Raw genomic sequence first — 26379 nt, forward strand, 5'->3', positions numbered from 1 at the left:
AGTTTTAAAGCAGCTGTTTTCTTTTTGAGACTGAACAATTAATGACTTCATACATTATTTCTGAAGCTGATATTGTGACAATCTGAAGTTATTCATTAAGAAATCAGCGTAGCCATACATATAATGTTAATACATGAATGAGCAAATAATCAGAGCGCACAAAGACAGGTGCTTCAACTCCTGGTACCAAACCTAGCAGTTGTTAAGGCACTGGAAAGGAGAAAAAAGTAGGTCCTCAAGGAATACAGCCAAAAAGCAGACACTGCCTTTAGACAAGCCATCGACAGTTCCTCTGAAGAAGAAAAAGATGGATGACCACCAGCATTATGATGTTCTTGTGTACACTCAAATGCAATACCTCTTTCAACTGACAAGGCTGAGCTGATGATGTGGAACCTGAGTGAACTCTCAAAAGAGTTCACTACGTCTTTCTCCCCACAAAAGAGTTTCTGGCAGGTAGAAAAGGGTTGCAAAACCTACTCGGAAACAGGATATAACAGATTTGAACAGACATGCCTTAGTACTTCTAATTTTACTAACAGCTCAAGTACTGTGTATTGATCAGGGATGAAGGGTTGGTATGCTTTTGACTTGTCATTTTGCGTCATGGCATTTGCAGGATAGCAATTGGTCAAAATAAAGCTCATGCAAACAGAACTGTTTGAACTCATTGTACCATTACAACTGATTGCATCTGTTTCACACTACAGCTCTTTGGGTTTTTTGTTTGGTGCTTTTAAAAAAAATCAAAATAGGCAATGGATTGTTTCCTGACGTCCTTACCTCCTCTGTGGACTACGGTTCTGAGAGAACTCTGAATCACTGTCCTTTGATGTTGGAGAGCCCTTATATGTGTAAAAAACATCCTCTGTTTCAGTAATATAACTAATCTCGTTCGTAAGGTTATCTACAGATGAGTGTCGTGGTTTGCGGATTTCGTGCCGTAGTCTAGGACTCCGCCTTAAAAATACAGAATACAAACAAGCAGGAAGATTAGAATATTTCATGAAATTTTATAAAAGAAAAATTTCTATCCTATTGCAGTTATGATCTGAATTTTCATACCAGGCCTATAAGTCTCACTTCAAATGATCAATTTTTAAGCATTCTGTATGGTATACTAGGCAATCATATACTGCTAGGTTCAGTATGCTGAACTGATCTGTGTTTCTCCCTCTGTAAAATACAACTTACATTATTACGTTTTAATCATAGGATAATTCTGGTTGGAAAGGAGTCATGGGGGTCACCTAGTCCAATCTTCTGCTCAAAGCAGGGTCAACTAAGGCCAGAGTAGGCTGCTTAAGGCTTTATTCACTCATATCTCAAAAAATCTGAAGGATGGAGATGGAGACCACAAAACTTCCCCAGGCAATGACTGTCCATGAGGTGAAGCAGTTTTTCCACTGTATCATGACAAAACCTCTTTTGTTTCAACATATACTTGTTGCCTCATTCTCCCACTATGCAATAGTGAAAAACCCAGCCTAATCCTGTAGCTGTCCTACTCCTAAGTAATTCTGGGCTGTTATTAGGCATCTGGGCAACCCCTGCTTCTCCAGGTTGAACATGTGCCACTATGTCAGCCTCTCCTCACAGGGTAGGTGCTCCAGCCTCCTGACTGCCTTGGAGCCAGTGGTCTTTTCCTGAGCTTTGCTTTGCTGAGTTTGTGTCTGTTTTATATTTGCAGACAAAAAGGACTGCAGCATTCTAATAAAATCTAGAGAATGCTGGGCCAAAAGGGCCTACCACTTCCACTGAACTACTATCTACAACTCTGTCAATTCTGCCAGGTTGGACTTGTTTGCTGTCAGGGCATACCAGATGGTTCATGTACCACTTCTGCCTATAAAGATTACTAGGTTGTTTTCCAGAAAGTTGCACTGCAGACAATACTGTTACACTGGGTTCTTATTTCCCAGGACACTCTGCTTGTCTTTGTTGAATTTCACACATTTCTTATTGGCCTATTTCTCCAGATTATCGAGATCACTTTGGAGAGCAGCCCTGTCCTCAGGCTTACTGACTCATCCCCCAGTTTGGTGCCATCTGCAAACTTTATGATCAAGCATACCATTGCCAGGTCATAAAGAGGTTAAGCAGGACAGGTCTCAAGAGAGACCCCGGCATTCATCTACTTTTTATTGTTGTCCAGGTAGAGTGTGACCCATTAACGACTCCCCTCTTAGTCCAGTCATCCAATCATTTTAACATTTTTTTTTAAACCACCCTGTTGTCCACCCATCCAGAAACATAATGTCTTAACTTGGGTAAAATATTTTGGCAGACAGCATGAAAGCCTTGCTAAAGTTGAGGTGACACCCACCCTTCTGTTGTCATATATATATTCAGAATAAAAATGCTTAAATATATATGTACACAGTACATAATTATTCTCCTAGAGTACATACAATTAGAAATGGTAGGAGGCTAGAAGGCATGGAAAAGGCTGAAAATGGATTTACCAATTGGGGGTAACAGGAGGCGATCGAGAAGGAAGGCTTTTGGTCTCTAGGTGCTCAACTGATAAGGATCGTCTCATAGATGGGTTCCAAACCATCCCACCTATCACTTTTCTGCAGTACTGGTTGTTTACAGACCTGAAAAGATATAAAACAGCTATATGTGAATTATTTTGCATAGAAAACTTAAATGAAATAAAATATGCTTATGAAAGTCAACTTCATAATTTAAAGTGTCCCCCTGTGCTTACCCCTCCTTACTTATGCATTTACATTCTCACAGAGACATTTGCTGTCCCTCATTAGTGACAATAAAAGTGATTCCCTGCTAGTTAATCCCTGCTACATTGCTCACCACAAGCCTGGGTAAAAATAACTTTTTCTGAGAATTATTTTTACCCAATTGTGTTTAAGACAGAGGGGAAAACAGGAAATTCAGTATGTCCTACTGGCACTGAACTGAGTGCCTGACAGAACACAGTTCAGACACAGGTAGTATGTTCTGAAGCTTCCCTGTTAATATTCACAAAGGGGTAACAAAATTAGGCAAGAGCTTCACTGAGCACAGGACAACTTTACCCATCTACCTGCTGCCTCATCAATTAAGAGCTAAACCAGACAACATTATATTGTGGAGGGAAGCCACCTTTGAGTGATGTAGTCCTTATAGAGATAAACCACTAAAAAAAAAATCTGACATGAAAATAGAATCTCCAGGTCTGGACTACTTCTTTTGACAAGAATCTGAGAAGAAAAAGGCTGCAACAGGATAAGAACCACAGCTAGGAAAGCAGTAAAAGTATCTTAATAGTGAAAATACACAGCATAAAGAAAATCTTTAAGTGGACTGAAACTGAGATAAATTAACTCTTATGCATCATTTTATACAGCATTCCACAAGTCAAGCTGAGAGATAAGCTGCTCACCCTTAATTTTACAGACCTAGGATTTCTCATGGAAGAAACAATTTATTAGTTACAGAAAAAACACCTTTGGCTCATGAAGCCCTGAACTGTACATAATGGACAGCTGGGCTAGCAGGCTATGTAAGGATCTTACTACAGAGCTGAAAAGTCTCAATTTTACATAGTATTAAAAATAAAATAAAAAAAAAAGAAATAAAAATCTTACTAAAACTCTGAGTATTATGCTAAAATCAAACCTTAAGCATGCTTTGCATTGTACTACTTTTTGCTAATATAAGTAAAAGAAAAAGCAACCCATAATTTTTTTTTCAAATATATACTGAAGTATTTCATATATCCTGCCCATGATTTTAATGGAAATCAATTCCTTCATCTTCTAAATGTACTTTAAAAACTTCTCCAAGTATAGAAAACATCAAAAACTTAGTATGAAGCATCTACATATTACAATCAGCTACCCATTTATCTTTCCATGCTTACTAATAAACAAAGTCCATCAACTTAGGAGAAGCTTTTGGCTATACTACTGATTTTATTTTTCAAACACTTCTGAATATAATGACAAGGTACCAGCTACTCATCTTCTTCAGAAACAGACATCTTTCAAAGAACCCTTACATAGTTGGAGCAGAGGGAAACACTGGAAAAAGATGATGCATTATGAAAAATGCATTGTGAAGAACTCCACATTAATAAGCTTTTTATTTTTACAAGTGGCTGTTGAGGCATTTTCCAACACAGACAACTTGAAGTGCAACATAACTCATGTGATGGAAGCCAGAATCCTAAACCCTAACTCTAATCTTAAACCCCTAATCCTGACCACAAAATCACCTATAGGGTATGTCTCTAGGTATTTCAATTAAGGCACAGAAGATAAAAAAAATCTGAATTCAAATAGCTGCCATTCAAATGTCATATATCAGCATATTTCTCAGCAAACATTCTGGGAGGCAGCCAAAGTGTTTCTGGAATGGGCTGTACTATCTGGAAATGATGCTTCCTTTCTCCTATCTATTACTGAGGCTATCCTTGGAGAAAAATACAGATACATTTTTTAGCTTTTCAACAAGGAATGAGAATGTGTCTAGGAGAGATTATTCAGCATTCAGTCCAGAATTTACTTCTCAGAATCTGGGAGATGTAATTCAGCCTGCTCCTTGAACAAGGCTCACAGGTGGTTTATGCAACTCAGAAGCCTAATTTAAATGGATCCTCTAAGCTAAGAGGATCAAGAAGGACACAGGTATGTGCAAATAAGAAATTGTACTCAAGTACTGCAACTATCTGAACTGATGTAATAAATGCTGGAGTATCTGCCTCAAAAAAGTGTAGAAGAACACAGAACAAGAAAGCCACAAATTCCATAGGAAAATCTGTGATACTTAAGATGGTAAAACCTGAATGTGGCACCTTTCAAAGCTGATGGAAGCTGCATGAAAAGAATTCTTGAATGTGAGTCAATCTTAAAATCTCCAGGACTGCACGTTGTGGTCAGTGGAGCTTTTGTGTGCACATTTGGGTTTGTGGTTTGGTTTGTCTGTGTTTGTGTGATTTACACAACATAAAAATATGTTCCCTTTCCTAAGGGAGAATGCAGAATCTCTTTTTTGGTTGTGTAACTTCCATGTGAGTTCAGAGCCATCCTTGAAAAGGAACATGGAAAATCTTACAACATTCCGCAATCATAAACAAGTTGGAAAGTAAAAATTTTCAATATGTAAAATATGACCTCAGAAGAGACTTTTTCACAATTTTTCTTAACTCTTTTGAGAAAATATTTTGCTGAGTTCATAGGAACTACTCGAAGCTTTTCAAAATTACTGTTGCTTCTTATGCAGTTAAGCAGTCTTTCATAGCAATGGTTGCTGAGTTACTTCCTCCTCATGTAGATCCTAAAATTCATGCTTACAGCTGGTATACAAATATAATAAAACATAATAAAATTATATTTATACTGCTGGTATAAATAAGGCCAAAGAGGTTATCCTAAGCTGATGGAAGGTATCTCCATAACCTATTCTCCCCCTGCAGATTCCTTAGAAGTCTAAGTAAGCAATTTAGCAGAGACAGTTTCTCAGAGTATTGAAATCCCTTGAAAATAATTATTTCTTAGTAATTCAGATCAACAATGAGAACTGTCCTCTATGCTACAGGCTATTAAGAAATTGTGACAGCAGATTAGTCAAAAATAAAATGTAAAAATGGTAAAAAATGAAATTATACTAAACCGGCCCTTTGGAACTCATACTGTTTTCTTTCTTAACATTAAAAAGGCTGTGCAATGCTTGTGTGTATATATCTGTCCTATAGGAGGATCAGGCTTTTCAATCTCTTTGCAAATTTGAAAGAAATAAAGGACTCCAGGACCTGACAATCCAACAAACTTTGAGTCACCTCAACACCTCAACTACAGGAAAAACAAGGTCATATCAGTTCATAAATGAATTAATTCTAAAAATAGGGATTTTTAAAATGTTAGAAAATTAGAATACTGTTTGTGCAACTACTTTTTTTCCTATGTTCTAGAAACCAGATCATCCAGATATGATCTAGTACTAGGTGAAAACATGGAATTATACTCCAGCAGAAAGCATAACATTTTATCAGAATTCCTGCATTGGACAGCCCTTAGGAGTTAATTGCTTCATTTACAAGCAATACCAGTGCACTTGGTAATAATTTCTGCAGAATCAGAGTGTGAAAAGCCAGAAAGCCACCAAAGTCTGAGAAGCCATTGGAAGCATGTTGATATCATTCAGAAGTTAAAGCTTACCCAAACAGAAGACAGAAAATCAGTCTGACAAATTACATGTACAGTTATACTCTTTAGAGAGCATACTACAAAAAACTCACAAAAACACACTACCCATGAATAAAAACAAAACAATATAATATTTCTCCAAAAGTCATGAGAACAAGCAGGTTTCTAGAGAGTCTACAGATGATCAAAGGGTTAAAGAACCTCCTCAGAATCTCATATCCAGAGAGGATAATGACACAAGACTTTATTTTTCTTTCACTATTAATACGAAACATTTTTTGTATATTTCATTACAGAACGTTTTTGGGGGGTGAGGCAGGTGGATTGGGATGGGATGGATGAGACAACGAAGACACAGGACGTGACACCTTTGTAGCTGCATTGCTGATAAATGTAACAACAGAACAAATCAACATAATGGAAGAAATCACTGTAAGTGATACTTAACAAAAAATGTAAAAGCCCCTAAAGTAAAAGAGCAGAGTAAAACCTCCCACTTCAAAAATCACATAGGATGGCCAAAAATAAAGGCCAACTGCAAAGAAATGGAGAAGAACATTATGTCATGTGACTGGGCAATAAACTGGCAGCTTAACTTTAATGACAATAGAGCCCACTTACTGCACATGGGGAGGAATAATCCCAGCTTCATGCAGGAAAATCACAAGCTCTAAAGAATTACTTCTTGGTAACTAGATCTTAGACAACACTAGGAAACTACCAGCTCTGTAACTAGAATAATCCAATGAGACAAAGCATTAGAAGTGCCACAACAGGGGTATCTTGGAATACCTGAATGGGAAAAAGTTTTTCATCTTTATGTCCGTAATAAGTGGTAGGTGTGATGCACTCCAGAAACTGCCCTAACATATTAAACAGAATGTGCACATGACACTAATGGCTAAACATTTCAAAACAAATCTGTTCTGCAAATTCTCTTACCAGATCATTAGCTACATGACATTTTCCCTTTCCAATGTTTTAATACTTCAGACTGAAGCAACAAGTTGAAAAAATAGCAGCAAAACTTATATCCAAACACCTTTTGAGGCAATTATAAGAGAAGTTGTACTGTAAGGAGATCACATTGCAGAAAGTAAAACCACAATCATATAACTTGTCAAATGGTTCATATATAGACTGGAACAAAGGTATGGACAGGACTGAACTCTGCCACTCCAACTTGAGCTACTACTAACACAAATCCTCCCATTCCCATCATAGAGCAAAATGTGCTTTCACACAATACTTACTTTGCTGGATTTCTAGAACCCAGAGTCCAATAATGTGATAATATCTTTTTTTCATGAGGTAGTGACTTCTTTGCCTGAAAAAATGTGTGATGCTCTACACAAGATTTCCAAAGATTTTTGCATGCTCTGTAATTTAACATGTTGAAGGCAACAATATGCTCTCTGGATTCATTCTGTAACAGTAGGGAACACCATGTTTCAACATATACAAGTAGATGAAACAGTAAACAAGGTCATAAAAAACCAATAGAATTATTTTAAGCTTAAACATGAAAAATACATTGTGGCAAACAAACAAACAAAAAATCAACATATAATAGATTTTGAGCTGGAGATGGCCAAAATACCTCTGTGACTATTTGAAATTCCAAACTGCAAAATGTGCACTTTACAAGTTCGTGAAATGTTAATGAAATATTTAAGTCTAGAGTGGCAAAGATTTTGTATATATGAGTACCAAGTTATACCAATAAATATATTCTCAGGTTTCCAGTCAGATTTTGACCTCTTAAGACAAACAACGTTCTTTAAAACATTTCATTAAGGGTGCAATTTCAAAAGAAAAAAACCTCTCATTCTTTGAATTCAAACTCTTCATGTAAGGCTTCAATTCAATAGTATTCTTTCAAGTGCCATAGTATGCAAAAAGTATATTTCTTGATAGTCTTTCAGAAGAAACTGAAGATGTTAACAATTATCTTTCTTGGGGGAAAGAAAATAGTTGTGATGGGACTGGAGCTACAGCTACTGCTGTTGAAATCCACTCCTGCTTGGATGATAATATGAGACCACAATGAGGTGGTTCAGAAGGCAGCAGAATATAAAACTTGTGTGCAAACTCTTACAAGTAACTTCAGTGCCAAAGTGCCAGTGAAACATGAGTGCCAACACAATTCTGCCACCCCAATGTTTACCCCTAGAGTTTTGTACAAGAGAAAGCTCTGATTAGTTAATCTAGTTATTGATGCAAAGAAAGTGGAGAGTGAAGCACAGAGTAGAAATAAAGGTAGCATGAGACCTGAGTCAATTGCCAGCATAGATCAGCACTTCAGTGGAAAACAAGTTTTCACCACTCATCTTTCCTAGCTCCTCTAAATTATGACTGATTTGGACATCCCAACATATAATTACACAGGCAACCTTTTGCTTGTTCACAGCAATCCTGTTGGGAAGTAATTACAAATCATTTTGGCTGGTATAGTCAATCTGGTTTTCCTGTGTTCTTTTTAGTTCTAGGCAGCATTTTACAAATGACACGTATCTGAGACCAATCCTGCATTTTGCAAATCACTTCATGTCTAGTCCAGAGAATCTGTGGCTTCAGACATGCTTTTAAGACAAACAGTGAGACTCTCAAGAGAAAAAAATATTTCCTCTTGATTTTACATAAGCACTGAAAAACATTTAACTGATTACAGTCTTTAAGGAATGTTTTCCCTATATCTATTAAAGTATTTTAAAAGTATTTTCTTTTCAAGATGTGAGTTTGTTATCTGAGTCTCTTGCATACTGGAACCAATTTGTCAGTTCACCACAATTGCTTCTAAGTAGTCACGTAAAATAAAGCAGGAAAGCATAGCAAATCTTAACTCAGAATTTCTTGAAATACATAAAGCATACATCACAAAGGTTTAATGACAAATGCTATTGCTGACATACTCCCTGTTGGTTGAATACCACTTGAAGGGTTTTACTACTCCATCAGACAAAAGCAAGTTTAAGATATTTTTGTTGGCCTGAAGCACTGGCTTTTCAATTGCCACAAAAAATACTTGATCCAAACATCTCAATTATACTGAAAAGCTATAGTATAAAGATAAGGAACTAAGTTCATCTAATAATCTGTTTTTAAATTTAGGTTTGATAGCAGCAATTAATTTTGCTTGTTACAAGTGTGCTTTTCTGTTGTCACAGAACCTTCTTAGCAGCCTTTAAGTGGGCTGAAAGTTTTAATATGGATTTAAGCTAGGAAAAATATTTTCAGAAGTTTCATAAAAATTTATTCAATTTTTAGACTAACATAACCTTTTGTTAATAACAATCTGCCTTACTAACAGGCCACCTTGCAAGTTATGCTGTTAAATCTGTGTACTTTTTTAAAGGTGAGGAGAGATCTAGTGGGATCCATGGATCTAATGACCATCATACTTCTCAACTCAAGTTCTAAAAGAATGGCATTTTAATGATTATCAAGAAATAAGGATTAGAGAAATTTGAGGCCATTAAGGTAAAGGGAACAATTCCACATAACTAAAGTGTTTTGCTAGTTCAGCATATGAAAGAATTTCTGCATCAGTCGTATGCCTACTCCATTAACAGAAAATCCAAAAATATCGACAGCATAGAAAGTGAAGATGTATTTTAGTATGCAGCAAATTAAGTTGTTTTTAAGCATTAGATAAGCACATTGAAAATAAAATTTCATTTCTGAATGTAGCCTGTAAACAGCATAGTTCCTATTCCTACCTTAAATCCTACACCCTTCATTAAGCCTATATGTCATGAGCTATTATCAAACATTCACTGATTCCTCAGTCTTGCTCCCCAGTCCTTATTTGGCTCTTCAGTAGAAAAAGAAATACTGCATACTCCTAAATCAAGTAGCTGATCAACAGACCAGAGCAGTGGGAGGGTAAAAGAGAAGGTGAGTAGAAGGTAAGTTGATTTTTCAGAAAAGGCACATAAGGAAAGAAAAATGGAGTAAATTAAATAGGGAGAACAAATCAATGAAACATGGAACATCCCAGGAGACTGCAAATTCATTGCCTTTGAGAACTTTCTGTAGATTTTTGTAAAGAATCTACGTATAACATATAAAATATAAAAGAGGTTCTATAGCACTCTCTTTATCTTTAGTCAAACCTTGCCTATGAATATACAGTATCTGCTCTGTTTTCCCCACACTCTTCTGTCTTCCTTACTTTCAGATTCATTTACCTATTGGCTTCTGTCTTTGCAAGCAAAAAACTGATCATTTTGAAGACTGACACCAATGCAGTCATCTGCCCTCACCCACGCCTCAAGCATCCCACTATTGTGGTGAAACCCCTAGGACTCCACTCCCCTCTCTCTCACTGCACTGCACCAACAAGCTTTTCCAAGCAATACCACTGGAGCACTGCACACTTGATGCCCTAAATTTCACGCAAAGGGCTGACAAGGATGGATGTATCCACAGATTTAGTGGCACACCTGCTGTGTGCTTTTTCATATGAACTGAGAAGGAGTAAAAAGGTCATGCAGCTGGCCTTACTTTTTTTTACCGTTCTGTAGCTCTTTAAGCGTGACACTGTGTGCATTACTGTCATCTCTGTAGGTTATGAAACAAAGAACTATGATCACTTAAAAGAAGGTAAGCTAAAAGAATCAAGAGCCTTGAACTGTCATCATTTATCAAATGTTTAATTGAACAAATTAAGATTGCTGCTCTCTTCAAAAGTGACACAGGCCTCCAGAGACAAAAATTCTACTTTTGACAGCAGTCAAGTCTTTATGTAATGAACACACATATTTTACATTAACTCCACAGATAGTTCTATATTGACATTTTATTCTTCCATATTACAAAACCTCTGTGAGTACATTCATTTTCAGAGAATCATAGAATGGTTTGGGTTGGAAGGGATTTAAAATCATCAAGTTCCAAGCCCTGTTTTACTAATCATTTTCAGAGAGTTCTGTTACTCAGAACTCATTTATTCTCACAGACACACTTGAAAACTGCTGTCTGAAAGCCTGTACTTATCTGTATATTTGAAAATATTTAGATTTTAAAATTACTATTTATCAGTAAATTTTTAATCCTCAGACTCAGGAGAGAAGTTACTCCTTGCAAGTGTTTACACTCATAAGTGAGTATAATGGTCTACCAACTATTCATTTCTTCATGCAGTGAAATATGTACGAACAGACTGTGACATGCCTGCATATAAACAACATATTTAGAAACTTACAGCTAGGGAAAAAAACCTTAAGATCCCCCTACAGTGTGTAAGGACAGACCCTGTGCATGCTATGTGTGTGTGCAAGCATTAGTGCAGTAACACTATCTCTGGATACTAACTTTTTTAAAACGTGAATCCTGAAAAATAACATGTATATACTTGCACACTCCTCAAATTTCAAAGAGCCCACCAAACTGGGAAAAAAGAAAGACACAAAGAAAAGAAAAAAGAAGAAAACATTTTCCTTTTGGGTAAAAAAAAAAAAAATCCTCCTTAGAAATCTGTGTTCAGCAGATCTTCAGATCTTCTAATCTACGTGGATCAAGAAGTGGTCTTGTAACGCAGTTCCTAAAAATTTAAGAGCTTGTGTACTACCAGAAAGAGCCTTCATTAACTTTAGGCACAAGTTAACACTTACCTTTTACTAAGTTTTGTCCTCAACTGAATTAAAATATTTATATATCTGCTGATCACCAGTTTCTGAGAAGATTTTTTTTTCTGTCATATTAAATAATCTATGCTCTTTGTAAAAAGATAGCTTATTTTTTTCATATTGTGGCAGTACAATAATAATCAGTTATCAAGATTTCCTCTCCCATTAAATAGACTAATATTTCAATTGCTCTGCAAAGAGCACAAAGCAAACAACAGAAGCCATCTCTTAACAGTTGAAAAATTTTATATTTGTTTTATCAACTATCTTCACATAATTTACCAATTCCTAAAGCCCTCCATGTTACACACAGCAGGAGGTGGGCTATTCCCCTTTTCAACCTCATGTTCTTCATCTGCAAAGCTCTCCTTTCCTCCAGGAACCTTGCTTTCTTCCTGAGCTCTGAGCCCCATAAGCTGAAGGGACCTCACAAACTCCCCCTAGATGGGACAAGCAGTTGTTTAGTAAATTCACTGCATTGAGGAACTCTACACAGCAAGGAGAGCAAAAAGGGAAGGAGCAGCAGATGCTTATGAGAAAGGAGAAATATGCTATGTTAATAGATATTGGAGCAAGGATGGAGATCTGCATTTACCCAAAGTCTCCAAGGGAGAAGAAACCTCCATGGGAAAGATAGAATCCAACAGACTCAAAGTGGAGGGATTCAGTGTTGGAAAAGAAACAATAAACGGGAAAAAGAGAGCGAATAAGCAGACCAGAATAGCAAGACCAAGTTAACAAAACAGAGTTTCAAAGGCACATTACCCCAACAAAGCTTTTTGATCCTTTGTTTGTAAAATAAATGTTATATTCAATATAAAATGAATGTAACCTTTGTTTGTAGGTTACATTCAATATAAAATATCGAATATCGTCACTGGAGTTAAACAAAATTAGAGGACTACTTACATGTTTTTGCCGTTGTTGTATAAAAAACTTTTTCCTTTTAAAGGAAATTTTTAATATGTTCACCCTAAAAGAAAGAAACAGGCCATGAAATACCAAGCAATGTTTAGAGCAATAAAACAATGAAAAATAATACTGTGTACAGTGAGCCTGAAAGATTATAGCTGTAAAATATTCAATGAATAATATGCAGCCATCTCCCGTGTTGAGTGGCAAATAGATGTCCTCGTTTAATCTTTAAATAGTTCACAGCAGTTCTCTCCCACCAAATCTATTCTTGCAGCAAAAAACTTGATGACATCTTCTACGCTAAGCTGCACAAATGTTAAATGTGTCAACTTTTGTATAACTTTAGAGTCATATGACAACTGTGACTAAAGGAACAAAATTTAAGACCCTAATGACATGACAAGATTGGTCTTACAACAACTGAAACTTTGCAGAGGCATTGCAGAATTGGTTTCATAATGTGAAAGATATCATGTACTTCTGTTAATGACTAAATAAAATCTCTAGATAAAATCATAATTTTAAAAGGATGAAAACTGTAAGAATGAGTGTTAATATATTTTTCACTTCATTAACATAGATGTGACATTCACATTCTCTGGACAGAGAGACATTTTACTATACATTGCTATGTAATTTATGTGGTAATTTTAGAATTGAACACCTCTTTTTAAATATACACAGTGTTAATACATATTCTCTAGGGTAAAGACTACAACTGGAATCGATGCTCAAGAAATTTTCATTTTAATTATATGGTTATCAGTTTTGCTAAATTAAACAAACTTCTACCTACCTGCACACCTTCCCACAGCAAAACAAGATTTGTCAAAAATACCTAAATTTTCTCTGCACTAGTTCTACTTCAGTAACTGAAAACCTGCATTTCTGGACAAAGAAATCTCTCATCTATGGTCAGCTGGAATCTTACAGAGGCCTTAAGGAAACCTATTTAGGGTCTGATCAAGTCATATTTGCCCGAAAAAAAAACCATGAAAGGGATTTGTAAGTTTACTGCTAAAAATCTGATAATATTTTCATGAACTGATGCTTCACAGGATGTTAGATATCAGCTATGAACTTTGTTGAAAGTCCTCTCAGTGTGGCACAGTTTTTGCATCACTCATCAAGCGGGATGGCATAAAAACTCATTCCCCACTGTTCATGGGAGAGGCACTTGAGTTATAGAGCAACATCCTTCATGGACACAGGAGAATATATCTGCCAGTTACTAACAAGAATATGAATGGAATTACCTATCCCTCTTCCTGCACAAGAGGTGGAAAACAGTGTGTGCCGTTTTCAGAAAATGCTTTTCTCCATCCATTACAGAACCACAAAGATACAGATATTTCAACACTATTCTTTAACAAGACAAATTGGCATGAAAATTAATGGAAAGTTGAAATCATATCCACCTCTCCTGTTAGGCCAACTCTTAAAATACTTGTGCCATTTGACTTGCTACCTCAAACATCACTGATCTGCGTTGCTTATCTAAAAGGTCTTGATTCAGAGCTACATGACAAGTAATATAAATTCTCAGTTGTATTTCCTGAGCTGCAGTTCATTGTATATTAATTCTTCCTTGATTCTAGTGCTACTCTACCTGAACTAGTGCCACTCAAGTTTTGTGCTTCTGGTTCTTTCTTACCACATTTCTTGACTTAGACTAAACTTCAACAAACAAGTTTTTGGAGTTATTCCAGAGTTGCCGTCATAGTCTGGTCTTACTCCAACACGAAGCCAGCTGAAATGTGGGACACAGAAAACTAACCTTGCAGACTAAGTTAAAAGCCTTGCAACCAACAACAAAAAGGGAGCCAGCATCCTAAAGTACCAAAACTCCCTCAATTGCTCTTCCATTACCCTGTTGTTTTTTTTTTTTAAAGGAACCCCAAAACAAACAGAAAACTACCAAAACCCCATCAAAACCAAAACAACCCCCATGATTCAGTGCATGACCATATAATCACTTTGAGCCAAATCAGGGCATTAAATCTCTTTATTTGGACACTCTCCTAAATAGAATACCCTTCTCAATTCCATTCAGCCTTCTTAAAGTACATCTAAACCTATTTAGCTCAGGCATGAAGAACACTTGCTACTCTGACATTTTTATTTAACAATAACTACAAATCATTTGCAACATTATACCCACAAATTGACGGAATGTTCACATCTAGAAAAATATAGAAAAAAATCTAACATATTAAGGTGTCAAAGCACTTAGACTTAACAAGTTCTTGAAGATGCCATACCCAAAAACTATATTAATAGAATGCAGTTACTGTTATTATAACTGGTAGTTCAGTGGCCCTTGTCTCTCACCAATAATCTGTTCCGTGACTGTGCAACGTTCACAATTCATTAAACTTCATGGTTTACTTAAAAAGCACTCACTAGCTGTAGCATTTTAAGAATAATGGATCTTTTGGGTCCCATCTTCCTGTCATTCACAAGCATCAATAGATTTGTCACTCTGTGGGCCACAGAATTGCTAATTTGTGATTAAACTGGCAGTCCTGTTCTAGAACCTAGTACTAACAAGCTGGTACTTGTGACTTGAAGCAAAGAAAAAGTTCCTTTACCTGTAAATCCTATACTTTGCCACTGAAAAAAGATTCTGTCCAATTTGCTATGCAAGATACTTGTTTTCCAAGGTTTAACTAGCAGTGTATTATGCCAGTTTCAGTTTCTCTGAAGTTTTCAAAGCAGTAAAACTGCAGACACAAAATAGCATTTAATACCTAACTTTAGCTGCTGCTGATATAGAGAGCATTTGTATGTTTTTGCCATTAACATTTTACTTGTAAAATCATTTGGAAATTACCACAGAACACTTAAGCACCCTTGAGAATAACTCTGCAGAGTGCACAAAATGCTGCATTAAATCCAAAGCTATTTTTTAAACCTATCTTGACTTGCATTGTCGCTGACTGATCAGTCAGCTCTTTACGTAGGTTGCTTTGATTGAAAAGAGTCTTCTTGCCAAGGCAGAACTCTCTCACTGCCTCTGTTCCTGAAAACTTTTGGTCCCCTTTGACTACTACCATATGGCACAGTTGTATTGTTGTCATCCACTGCAGAGTATTTTACTTAAAATTTTGGAAAGAGTGCTTTGGTGGTGTTTGCTGCCACCTTGAGTTCCAACTCATTAATGGAGAAGTTTGCAACAGTCCATAGGAAAAACCACTTGATACAAATGGTGTTCCAAAAAGAGGCTAAATAAATACCACTTCAGGCATTACAGAAATATATGCTGCTTTGAGATCTAAAATAAAAGTGAGAATCCATACTACAAATACATCCCAAGCAACTCCGCTCTGGTGGTTTTCACTGTTTGCTTGCTTTAGTGGGATCAGGAAATGGACACCATTCCTGCACAAAGAATTATGATAAACTCATGCAAGATGACAGAAATAAAATATCAAAAAGACAGCCCCTGTGTAGGGAGCTTTTACTTTCAAGATGAAAAGAAATTTTTAGAGAGAGAGAGGGAGAGAGAAAGTGTGCAAGTAGGAAAGCTTGGAACAACTGCATGAGCTGTCAGCTGAAAATATTACTGCCTAAACCTCGTATTTTAGAGTGGGAATTATTTGAACTGAAATACCTGTGGGTTTTATTTCCCTCATTTTTTTCCTGTAAATAAGACTAGGCTTTTGTGAAAAATGTTTTAGCATCTATGTTTTATTCCTCTGTGTTCTTCAGGACTAGCACAGGAAGTTGTAGATTCCTCCAGCCTCGTGTGCTATAAACTATCTTTCCCTTCCTTGAAAAAAAATCATATAGTCACAGATTTTAAAATGCCATTACTCTGTGATTTTCAGGAACAACTATTATCAATTCATATGCTACTTAGGTCAACTAAGTTGGCAGAACAAGACTGGCAGAAGACATAAAATGTGCCTCCAGCTGGCAGTTTTTAAAACTTGCAGCGGTTCAAAGAAGCTGAGAGGCTGATGTATGAAAGAGCAGCACTCAAGGCACACTGATGAAAGAGAAGTCTTTTATGCTTCAATGTGCATTAGAAATGGAAAAATACAAGTTTTGACTGTGCTGCTGCATGAGAGCATTATTACTGACATGCATTTATCCAGGATGATTGCAGTATATCCCAGAGAGTTGAAATGCAACTCACAGCAAAGAAAAAAAAAATCCAGAGACCATGTAGTATATTTTTCCCTAGAATTTAAATTGAAACTGATTTTATTTTTTTACAGGAAATAGCTGTTTCTTTGGGTTCATAAATGAAAGGATGGAATGACACTAGTATTTAAAGAATACAGCTAGGGAGCTTTTTTTTTTTTTGTATAATTAAGGGCCAAAAAGCAAGTACAACCCATTGGAATGCATTTTTCTGTCATGATTAAGAATACTGTACTATCTTACTGAAAAAGTTATCCAGAAAAATTGTTACAAATTCAACAAAGAACTCAGGTATAACGACAAATCTATAGTTTCATCAAGCATAAAAAAAAAATCATACTTCATTTAAAAAGGAAAGACTGGAAAAAATTTCTTTCTGATCCAATACAAAAACCCTTAAGGAAATGCCCAACCTCCATATAATTTCTTATTCAGGTTATAATTTTTAGTATGGTATAACTAATAAAGTCCAAAAGCACTTAAAAGAAGTTATAGCTTATGTAACTTCTCATGTCATCCACATTACAGTTCTTATGCACATTATTTCTTTGCAGAGGTTATTTTCTACAGCACAATCATGCATTCTAATGTTTTATATATCACAGAAGAATGTGAAGGTCTCTCACCTGCTTGTTAATATTATATACCCATTTGATGAGATTTTAAAATTTCTAAATTATATTATTCTCCTTCCTGTAAATCTGAAACTCCAAAAACCTAATTTTACATTTATACTCCAAGAAGTGAGTATCTTCTTGCTGAATGCCATGTTAAAAAGTCCAGACTGAACTTAATTCAGAGTAGAGTTAGGGGCTGAACTTTAATAGCAATACTGATTGATTTTTTTTGTTTTTAAAGAGACATATTATTGAGCATAACAGCAGAAAATCTCTAAGACCACAGGGTCCTCCTAATAATGTACTCATACTGGTATGTAAATTAACTTGATCAAGACTTCACACAGTGCAAGGACTTTAAAAGTCTTAAAGGTATAAAAAAGGCTAGGCAAGTTTTCATTTTGATCTAAGTACAAGGAAATACCACAATATTCCATAAAGAACAAATATATATATGTAGTGTAGGCTTCTTTGGAATAAATGTGAAAGTAAATGGAAGTAAGATTGAAAAAAATGGACATATTTCTTTACAATACAGGAATTTACCAGGGATAGAAGCTTGTACATATGAGTTTTCTATATACAGCAATTCCACCAGATGCAATCCCAATCATGAGATCTAGGTTATGGAGATCCTAAAAAAGAAAAATACTGTAAGAACACAGATGTGGTTTATGTCATTCACATTTATCTACTAATCAATTTATTTTCAAGCTTTCTGTATCTAAATTGCTACACTTAAGGAACAAAATCAATGACATTTTTGAGTTTTGATTTTTGTGCATCTCTTTCCTTTGATGTTATCTATTACACATTCTAAATATTATTCATTCATAAAAGCTGTAATGTTCATCCTACTACCCTGGACGTTCCTTAGGTCTGTATCAAGAGTAAATTTGCAAGTCTAGCCTTATTAATTTCAGGAAAGAAGTTGAAATACTTCCCAAGATTAGTCAGGCAAATGTCACAGAATTTTGGGAACTGAACAAAAATTGCCTGATTATATGCTGTTTAAAAAAAGAGAGGAAATAATTCCTTACTTTTTCCTAAAAGGTCTTACCAAGAAAGACTGCACAGGAGGTGACCACAATTTTGCATATGAGAATATGTTGGAAAAATACATGTGCATATGAATATTTCATACATTAAATGAAATCCATTATTAGCTAAACCAAAAAGTGTGCATTAGATTAACACATGCAACTGGGGGAAAAAAAATCATAATTTTACAATCCTTTCTAGGTACTGAGATACTCAAGAGAAAATACATTCTTCCATAGAAGCAAACATTTCAGTTTAAAAAAAAAACTAAACAACAAAAAGGCAGAGAGGAGAATGCTGGATGGTCATTTTGAGCCTAAACCCAGACTGACGTTAAAGAAGTTACAAACCTTGGCTTCCCATTTCTTATGATTAATACACACTAATGTGTTATTATATAGATTTCTAAACAGAGCTAAATGCATACATAAATCCTCATGTAAGTAGAATCCATTGTTTAAAATATCAGGTTTGACTCAAAAGCAGTTTCAGACTGTTTTTGAAGGTCAGCCAATAGTAACAGATTCTCTTCAAAGCCTTCAGTAGCGCAGTTGCTCCTCTAGATGGTACTCTGGGCTCAATTAATATATGGCTTTCCTCCATGTCCAATCCCAATTTCTTTATATTAGTAAGGTACAGAGCATGTGCTCTGGCAGTACTGTGGAAAGTCTACAATAAATCTTTTAAAAACAGTTGAACAGAAGTGTGATACAGGCCCATGAATAAGGGAAGTCCAACCTAATTTGCAAAGCATAATACAGGAATCCAGAACTGACATCCCTGTATTTTAATACTTGAGAAGAACACTGAGTTATTCAGGAGATTAACTGCCTACAGTTTAGCTGTTTCTGCCATGATATGGCCAACCTAAAGCAGGGTAGAAAATTGCATTATTAGCACTTTGAGCTTACTCCAGGTTCCTGCTTTTATAAATCAATACTATGAAGAAAAAACAATTTTAAAAGTAAAACCTTAAAATCGACATGATTAAGTAGAAATAAAGGATTATCTAAAACACTTGATAGGGATTAATTAGACTAAACTACTCTATTTTCTCCAGAAGCTTTGTCAGAACAAAGTTCATTCCTTACCCTCCTCTGCACCAGCCCAAACCACTAATCTCCCATGTTATTTGTTATTATGAGTTCTCTTGTATTGAGCCTAAGAAACACAAAAATCAAGATGCTGGAAGAGCATAAAGAGAGGGTCTCTTATATGAAATATTATATTGCTGTACATTTATTTATCTTTCAAAACATCATGCTGTTAAATATCATAAAAAAGAAATAACATGCATATATTTATAAAAAAAACAGGTAACATGAAGATAATAAAAAGGTTGTAAAGAGAAAAAATTATAATGCCAGGCATCTAGCTAGTTAAATACTGATTCACATTTGATTTAATTTACAATTACCATTTTGATTTTTGTAGATATGGAAATAATATTGATTCAACAAATTTCCTATCTTCGACTCTCTGAGTAAAAATGAAAGATGAGTTAACAGCAAATTAATTATTGAGCAGATGGGATTGTGGTCCAGAGTGAAAAGGAGAATAGAAATTCAAGACATATCAATATAGTTTTAAGATATTGAATTCACTCTCTTGAGTCTCCTAACACTATTGCATATTTTAATATTTTAGCAGTTCAGTTTTTTCATCAGAAAAAAAGCAGAAGTGTTTGCAGATGAAAACTGAGCTCAGATTGAAGTTGCATGTTTAGTAAATTGCTAAAAAGAAAGCTCACATGTTAAATATTTAACTTTCTATCACAAAACAAAAAAAAATAAGGAAGCTATATGTACATCTGCTCTTTAAGAAACATTATCCAAAAGTATCCCACTCTCAACCACCAGTACAGGAGCACCAGCTTCTTTGGGCCATTAGTATAAAAGTCAGGTGTTCCCTGGTTCTTCTGCCACACACAATCTAAGAGGAACAAGATCATCAGAATCCACAGAGCTAAAGCCTTTCACAGAGACACAGTTTAATCAGCCCCTGCTAAATCAGGTCAAGGCACTGGGATGTGACAGAACTGGAAGCAGTATGATTTAAAAGCAGTACTGAGAGGGAGGAAGAATATCAGGAGGCACTGTAAACCTCCCTGCCAAAACATGGGCAGATCACAGTAGCCTCTGTGAAGAAGCAGCTTACAAACCTTCACTGTAAACTTCTTACAGGCCTACAGGAGCAAGATCAACCTCATGTTGTTTGAGAGGTTTGCCTCATGGCATTCAATCCAAACAAGGACTTGCAACTGATGTTTTGGAAGGACAAAACTTCAGAGACAACCAGCTACACCCTGACTAACAACTCTTCCTCTCAGCTTCAGGTCATTTACAGCTAGAGGATTTCCTGGTTTAGAAGCTTCTTTTATGCTTAATGGACTCCAGTGACTGCCTGACTGCTCCTGATAGCTATTTCACCGTGGGCATCCATTAAATCAGAAGTAACGCTCACAGTTCAACTGCAGCCTTGTGGAAAAAGTGCCTTTACTGAAACCTGTTTCTTTTTAGGTAGACTGAAGATCTTGTTGGCTATTCACATTCTCCATGCTGTTCACCTTCTGTTCACAGAAGGCTTTTCCTTAAAACAATTATGATTGTTATCCTTCTCTGTACTTTTCTTTTTCCATTACCTACTCTGAGATAAGGAAGGGATAGGAAGAATGAAGCTCAACATTCAAATTATATCAAAACTCAATTTGGAAGGTGGCATGATATTTTCTGGTTTGGGTTCTATTTCCATCCTAGCAGCTTCTAAATGTCTAGATGTCTAGTTCAACTGTTAGAGAAACCAGATCACTTCAAATATTTAATTCTTAAAAAAAACCCGGAATTTTGATAAAACTATTATTTTGAATTGAAACAGTAGCAAAATGGTCTGCAGTGAAATTTCATTTAGCTGAAATGTCTGAATCCAGTCTATTATCACTACTTGGCACTGGTAAGACCACTACTGACATCCTGCATGCAGTTCAGCAACCTGCAGCTCAGGAAGGATAATGGAAATTAGAAGAGCTTGCAGAAACAACATCCTGTTACTATTAAGAGACTGGCCACATAGTGGAAGTCTTAGCACTCAAGTTGGCTTATCAAAATACTAGGCTATAATAGAAGTTAAAGGCAAATATCCAATCAAGTTAAGTGCATATAGTGATCTCGAGTGTAACACTAAGAGCTTCTTCAATAAAGTAGAAAGGTGACAGATGACCCAATGAACAGACTATACAAAGTCAGATTTAATAAGATCATTTCCTTTCCTTTCTACTTTTCTCCATTATTAAAAAAAGTGTCTACCTTTTGAGTGCTGTATTCATGAATATGAATGTAATTACAGTGGCTTCATACAGAAGTACTTTAGGAATTTCTAGAAATCCAATGCAACACTCACTTATTTGTGGCAGCATAAAGAAAAACAAGAAAATATGCTGAAGGAAGCAAATTACTCACTCTATTCATTCCTCATCATTAAAAAAATTAATGAATTTTTCATTATAACTCTTAGTATCAGGATTATTAACAAAAGTCAAAGAAGTTAAGAAAACTAGAAGTCATCTTCACCTAGGAAATCAATTATCTGTAGTACACTTCCCTTTTGCACGACAAGCCTTAAAACAATTTACTATTGCATAGAAGCACAAGAGGCAACTTGCACATTAGGATGCAAATAAAAAAGCATTTTGGAGATTCACTTCAGATCAATAGTGTAGCCAAAAAATTAAATTGCAGTAGACAGTGAAATACTAAGACATGTTTCTTTATCAATGAACACCCTGTATGTAAAAGATTTCAAATACACTTTTAGTGGTCATCTTTCAAGTTGTTAAATACTTCTTAGATTTAGCCTAGAATCAGAGAATATAGGAATTTAAACAAACAAACAAAAAAACCTCTATAATCTTAACACTTAAATTAGTGCTAGAAATTTATAGAAATTAAACTCTTAAAACACCTGCTGACTAACAGCACTAAACAGAGCATTTCATTTTCTGTCATGCTAAGACATTCAGAAACCTTTGTAAAATTAGAAATCTAATGTAAAAATATACTGCAGTAATTAAATAGTTTATCCTAAAAAATATTTTGCTACCCTTTTGAGGAGCACTAGCTTATTTGGTTGAAATTCCAGCACCTAGATCACACAAGTTACTGAAAAATTACCCAGCTCTACTTAAAAATAATACATGATAAAGTCAGTACTTAAATATTACTTTTTTTTCTGCTATTAATTAATGTAAAAAAAAGCATATAAATTTACTTTCCAAGGGAAAAATTACAATGTAAACATACTCTACCACTGTGCAATTCCACTCCATAGAATTCAAGTGTTCTTGCTATATTTATATAGCAGGACTCTGCTTCAGATTGCTTGAGGCCACTAGAAGAAGGGAAAAAATAATAAATATGAGCCACAGACAGGTCAAAAGTAGAAGATATTATATTTATTCCAAATGCATAAAACCAGAAGAATGCTGAAGTCCAGTGTCTCAGAAAAAAACCCACATTAAGTAGTGCCACAGTTTCTTTACTGGTGAAGGCCCTGCTAAAGTACTCCCAAAAAATGGAGTGAATTATACACGATTTCATTACCTTAGCCACTCTGGACCAGCTCTTTTTATAAAAATCTTTGCTATCTGTTATGTTCAAAGGGACAAGGAAACAATTCTCCTGTAAAATCTGACTTTTTAGTAAGAAGCTGCATCTGTAAATATTATATATTTCATAGTTTCTCAGAAAGAAGTCATGTAGAAGAAAGATAAGAAGCATGAACGCACTAATAAAATAAAGGCGAGAGAACAGATTAAAAGTTAAAGTTATGAAACTCACCAAGGAAAAGCCATCCAAGTTACCTAAAATCTGTAAGTCCTAAAATATTTTTTTCTCCTGCAGGTAAGACATTGAAATCATAAAAGCATTTAGCCTCCTTGTCATTTGACCTCCTGTACTTATAGACGCTTCAAGAAAGCGTCTATAAGTACAGGTAAAAACAACTCTTTGCTAGGTAAGATTCCAAAACAACATACATAAAATTACATTAATCAAATGCAATTTAGGTACAACCTGCAAAAAGCTGATGTAACATTGAGTTAAGAACTCCAGCATCTATTACTTCCAATTAATATCCCTCTTTTTAAATGCAAAACAATCAAAATGCAATGCCCTGAAACAGCCACTCTAGGAAATATTACATCATGCTGCAAAAAACTGAAAGCTACCTTGAACTGGAAAGCAGTGGCCAGTGTGGCTTGAGGATGGCATAATATCAGGAAAAAAGAGAGCAAAGATGAAGAAAACTGCTGTTTATCACAATCCTGAGCTAAACTGGTTTCTCAGATCTACCTGTACCCTGACTATTGTCACCTTGACTCTGAAAAACTTTAGTAGACCCTATATCTTTCACTGTGTCAGAAAATTAGAGAAGCAAATCAATGTGAAATGGCCATTTTGTTATATGAAAGGATGCTGAATATGTTTGCAAGAGTACATTATTGTCATTTAAAATAATTTGATCAAGTACTTTGTACAGAAGGTCTGCTGCACACTAACAAGATATGCCTGCAAATTTTAGTTCTCAATTTGTATACTCCATCTACACCAGACCAGTCATGCCTTGGGTCTTGAAGGGCCAACAAGTATCTCAGCACAGACTTAGATATTTTACTCGTTGTTGTTACACCCTCCTACTCAATTAGAGGTGAAACGAAACCTTCAGGTCCCTAAGCAGATGGTAATTATTCAGTGAGATAAACAGGCAAGAGGAAATCGGTCTTGATGTTCCAATTTTTATAGTTGTTGATACCCAAGGACTAGCGAACTTCATCTGGAATATAAGCATCCTATTTAGTTTCAAATGCATCCTTCTCCTCAAACTGATAGCTGGATCTAGCGAGCACTGTGAAAACCTTACCAATTTGGACAATATCTGCATCCTAAGATCTCAGGCTGCTTATGTTACTAAGCAAAACACAGCAGGAAAACCACATTAGAACCAACTACATACAGAAAAATCCCCCTATGGATTTAGGTTGAACACAGAAGGAAAATTTCTGAAGCTATTGTTCAACACGACAATAGCTGCTTTCTTAAAAGCTACATACTGTCCACTGAACCATGTGGCATGGGGTTGTTCAGGGAATACTCCTCAGATTTTGAAAAGCAACGTAAGACCTAGGTAACAAAAACTTTTCACTGAGTTACAACACGTAACACAAGACATAACATTACTTTTCAAGTCTGTATTTCAGCAATTCACACCTTTTTCTTTTCCATTGTGAAAGTTTCCCAAAAGATAGACAGTAAAGAATGAAAAAAGCATAGATGTTTATAGGGTTGGCTTTGAAACCCTCTAATATAAGAATACCAATTTCAAAGCTATAATAATTTACAGATAACCGATATGGTTTACAGTAATATTTTTTATTCCAGATGAGCAGAAATCTCATTCCAAAGCAACAATGTTCTCTCAAAGGGTAAAAAAGTAAATTCTTCCTTTCCATCTTTCCTTCCCAGCAGCTCTGGTGAACACCAGAACCATTCTTGTCAAGTATGTTCTTGGCACCGATCTAGTCAAATTCATGTCCGAGACATACGAATGCCAAAGGAGTATGCAAGAAATACTGCCAGGATAAACAATTTGTCTGCCTCTCCTTGCACTCTATAGTAGATTGGCCTTAAGAGCTAAGTTTCAAAAGACATGTTAAAACAATAAAGAAAATTTTTTTCCAGTTCAATTTACTCAGTATTTTTATTCAGACATTCAATTACCAACATGTCTGTTAATTCCAATACAGAAGTTAAACTTCTCAACCATGAAGGCTTCACCCACCAAAGACACTCAGTGAAAGCTTTGATATCACTGAAAGGATACAGAGAAGAAAGGAGTCTTTCCAACAGACACCACCACACCTTAGTCTGGACCAATGCTAACTTCTGATCTTTCCTCTGCAGAACATAACCAGTTTTATATCTCTTGCTATCACAGCACTAAATACATGACCAGCCACTCCAAGACTCTTCAGAAACTTCCCTCAGTGGTCTCCAAGGTGACTGCTTCCTAAAGACAAGCAGGTTTATTCATTCCTGTCTAAAAGTCTCCCTCAAAAAACTACTGAGACTACTGGAAACTGCCAATTAATTTGGAAGGAGTAGAAGCATCAGTTGTTGTGTGCCTGAATACGAACTGTTCAGAAAGCAGTCCAGATTAGTATCTCCAACAGAAAGGACCGCTGGAGTGAAGAGTTCAGTGGTTATCTTCTTTTGCCCCATAAATGACAATGCCTGCTCTGGATAGCTAGGGAGCACACGTGAAGTTTAAAATTACTCACTACACCCACTAGCAGTAAAGAAACCAGAGGAAAAAGTAAGAGTATTGAAAGATGAGAAAAAACAGCTGAGGGACATTAGGAAGATATGAAAATGGAAATATTTCAAGGAATAAATCAAAGAAACTAAGAGAGCAGGGAATTCGTTCTGCTGCAGTTAAGATACAGACAGAGAAAACAAGTCTACAGAGATTTTTATTTCATTTGCTCACAGACAATTTCTTAGACTGGTATATTTGCATTCAGCTTGCAAGTATCTGATCAACACCACTAATTCCAAAGCTGCAGTCTTACAAGAGATAAATCAGCAGGGTCAAAAAAAATAATTAGCAGCGCATTGACTGGAATAATCTGTTGCAGCCTTTGTATTACACTCAGGAGAGGGGAGTGAAAGCACCAAGTTAATTGAAGTGTTTTATGGTTATGGCATTTCTTGGAGATTTTTTCCACATATATAGACAAAAAAAAAATCTCTAGAATTTGAAAAATGATCAAATGTCCTCCATGCAGCAAACCCCTCAAACATCTAGTACAGTGTTCTAGATTGT

The 26379-nt window shown here is 35.7% G+C and overlaps 1 protein-coding gene across 2 annotated transcripts in view; it reads right to left on the reverse strand.

The window, feature by feature from the left end:
* The window catches only part of PTPN3 (protein tyrosine phosphatase non-receptor type 3), a 90313-nt gene that overhangs the window by 39399 nt on the left and 24535 nt on the right, over positions 1–26379 (reverse strand). For both annotated transcript variants that reach the window (XM_053959324.1, XM_053959316.1), the window contains exons 8-13: positions 22800–22887; positions 18010–18098; positions 12692–12755; positions 7406–7578; positions 2466–2600; positions 784–960 (exon numbers count right to left, since the gene is read on the reverse strand). In XM_053959324.1, coding sequence (XP_053815299.1) covers positions 784–960; positions 2466–2600; positions 7406–7578; positions 12692–12755; positions 18010–18098; positions 22800–22887 — 726 coding nt within the window. The remainder of the gene's footprint in view (positions 1–783; positions 961–2465; positions 2601–7405; positions 7579–12691; positions 12756–18009; positions 18099–22799; positions 22888–26379) is intronic.

This window comes from Vidua chalybeata, chromosome 1 (assembly GCF_026979565.1).
Source record: "Vidua chalybeata isolate OUT-0048 chromosome 1, bVidCha1 merged haplotype, whole genome shotgun sequence".
In the NCBI taxonomy this organism is placed as follows: domain Eukaryota; kingdom Metazoa; phylum Chordata; class Aves; order Passeriformes; family Viduidae; genus Vidua; species Vidua chalybeata.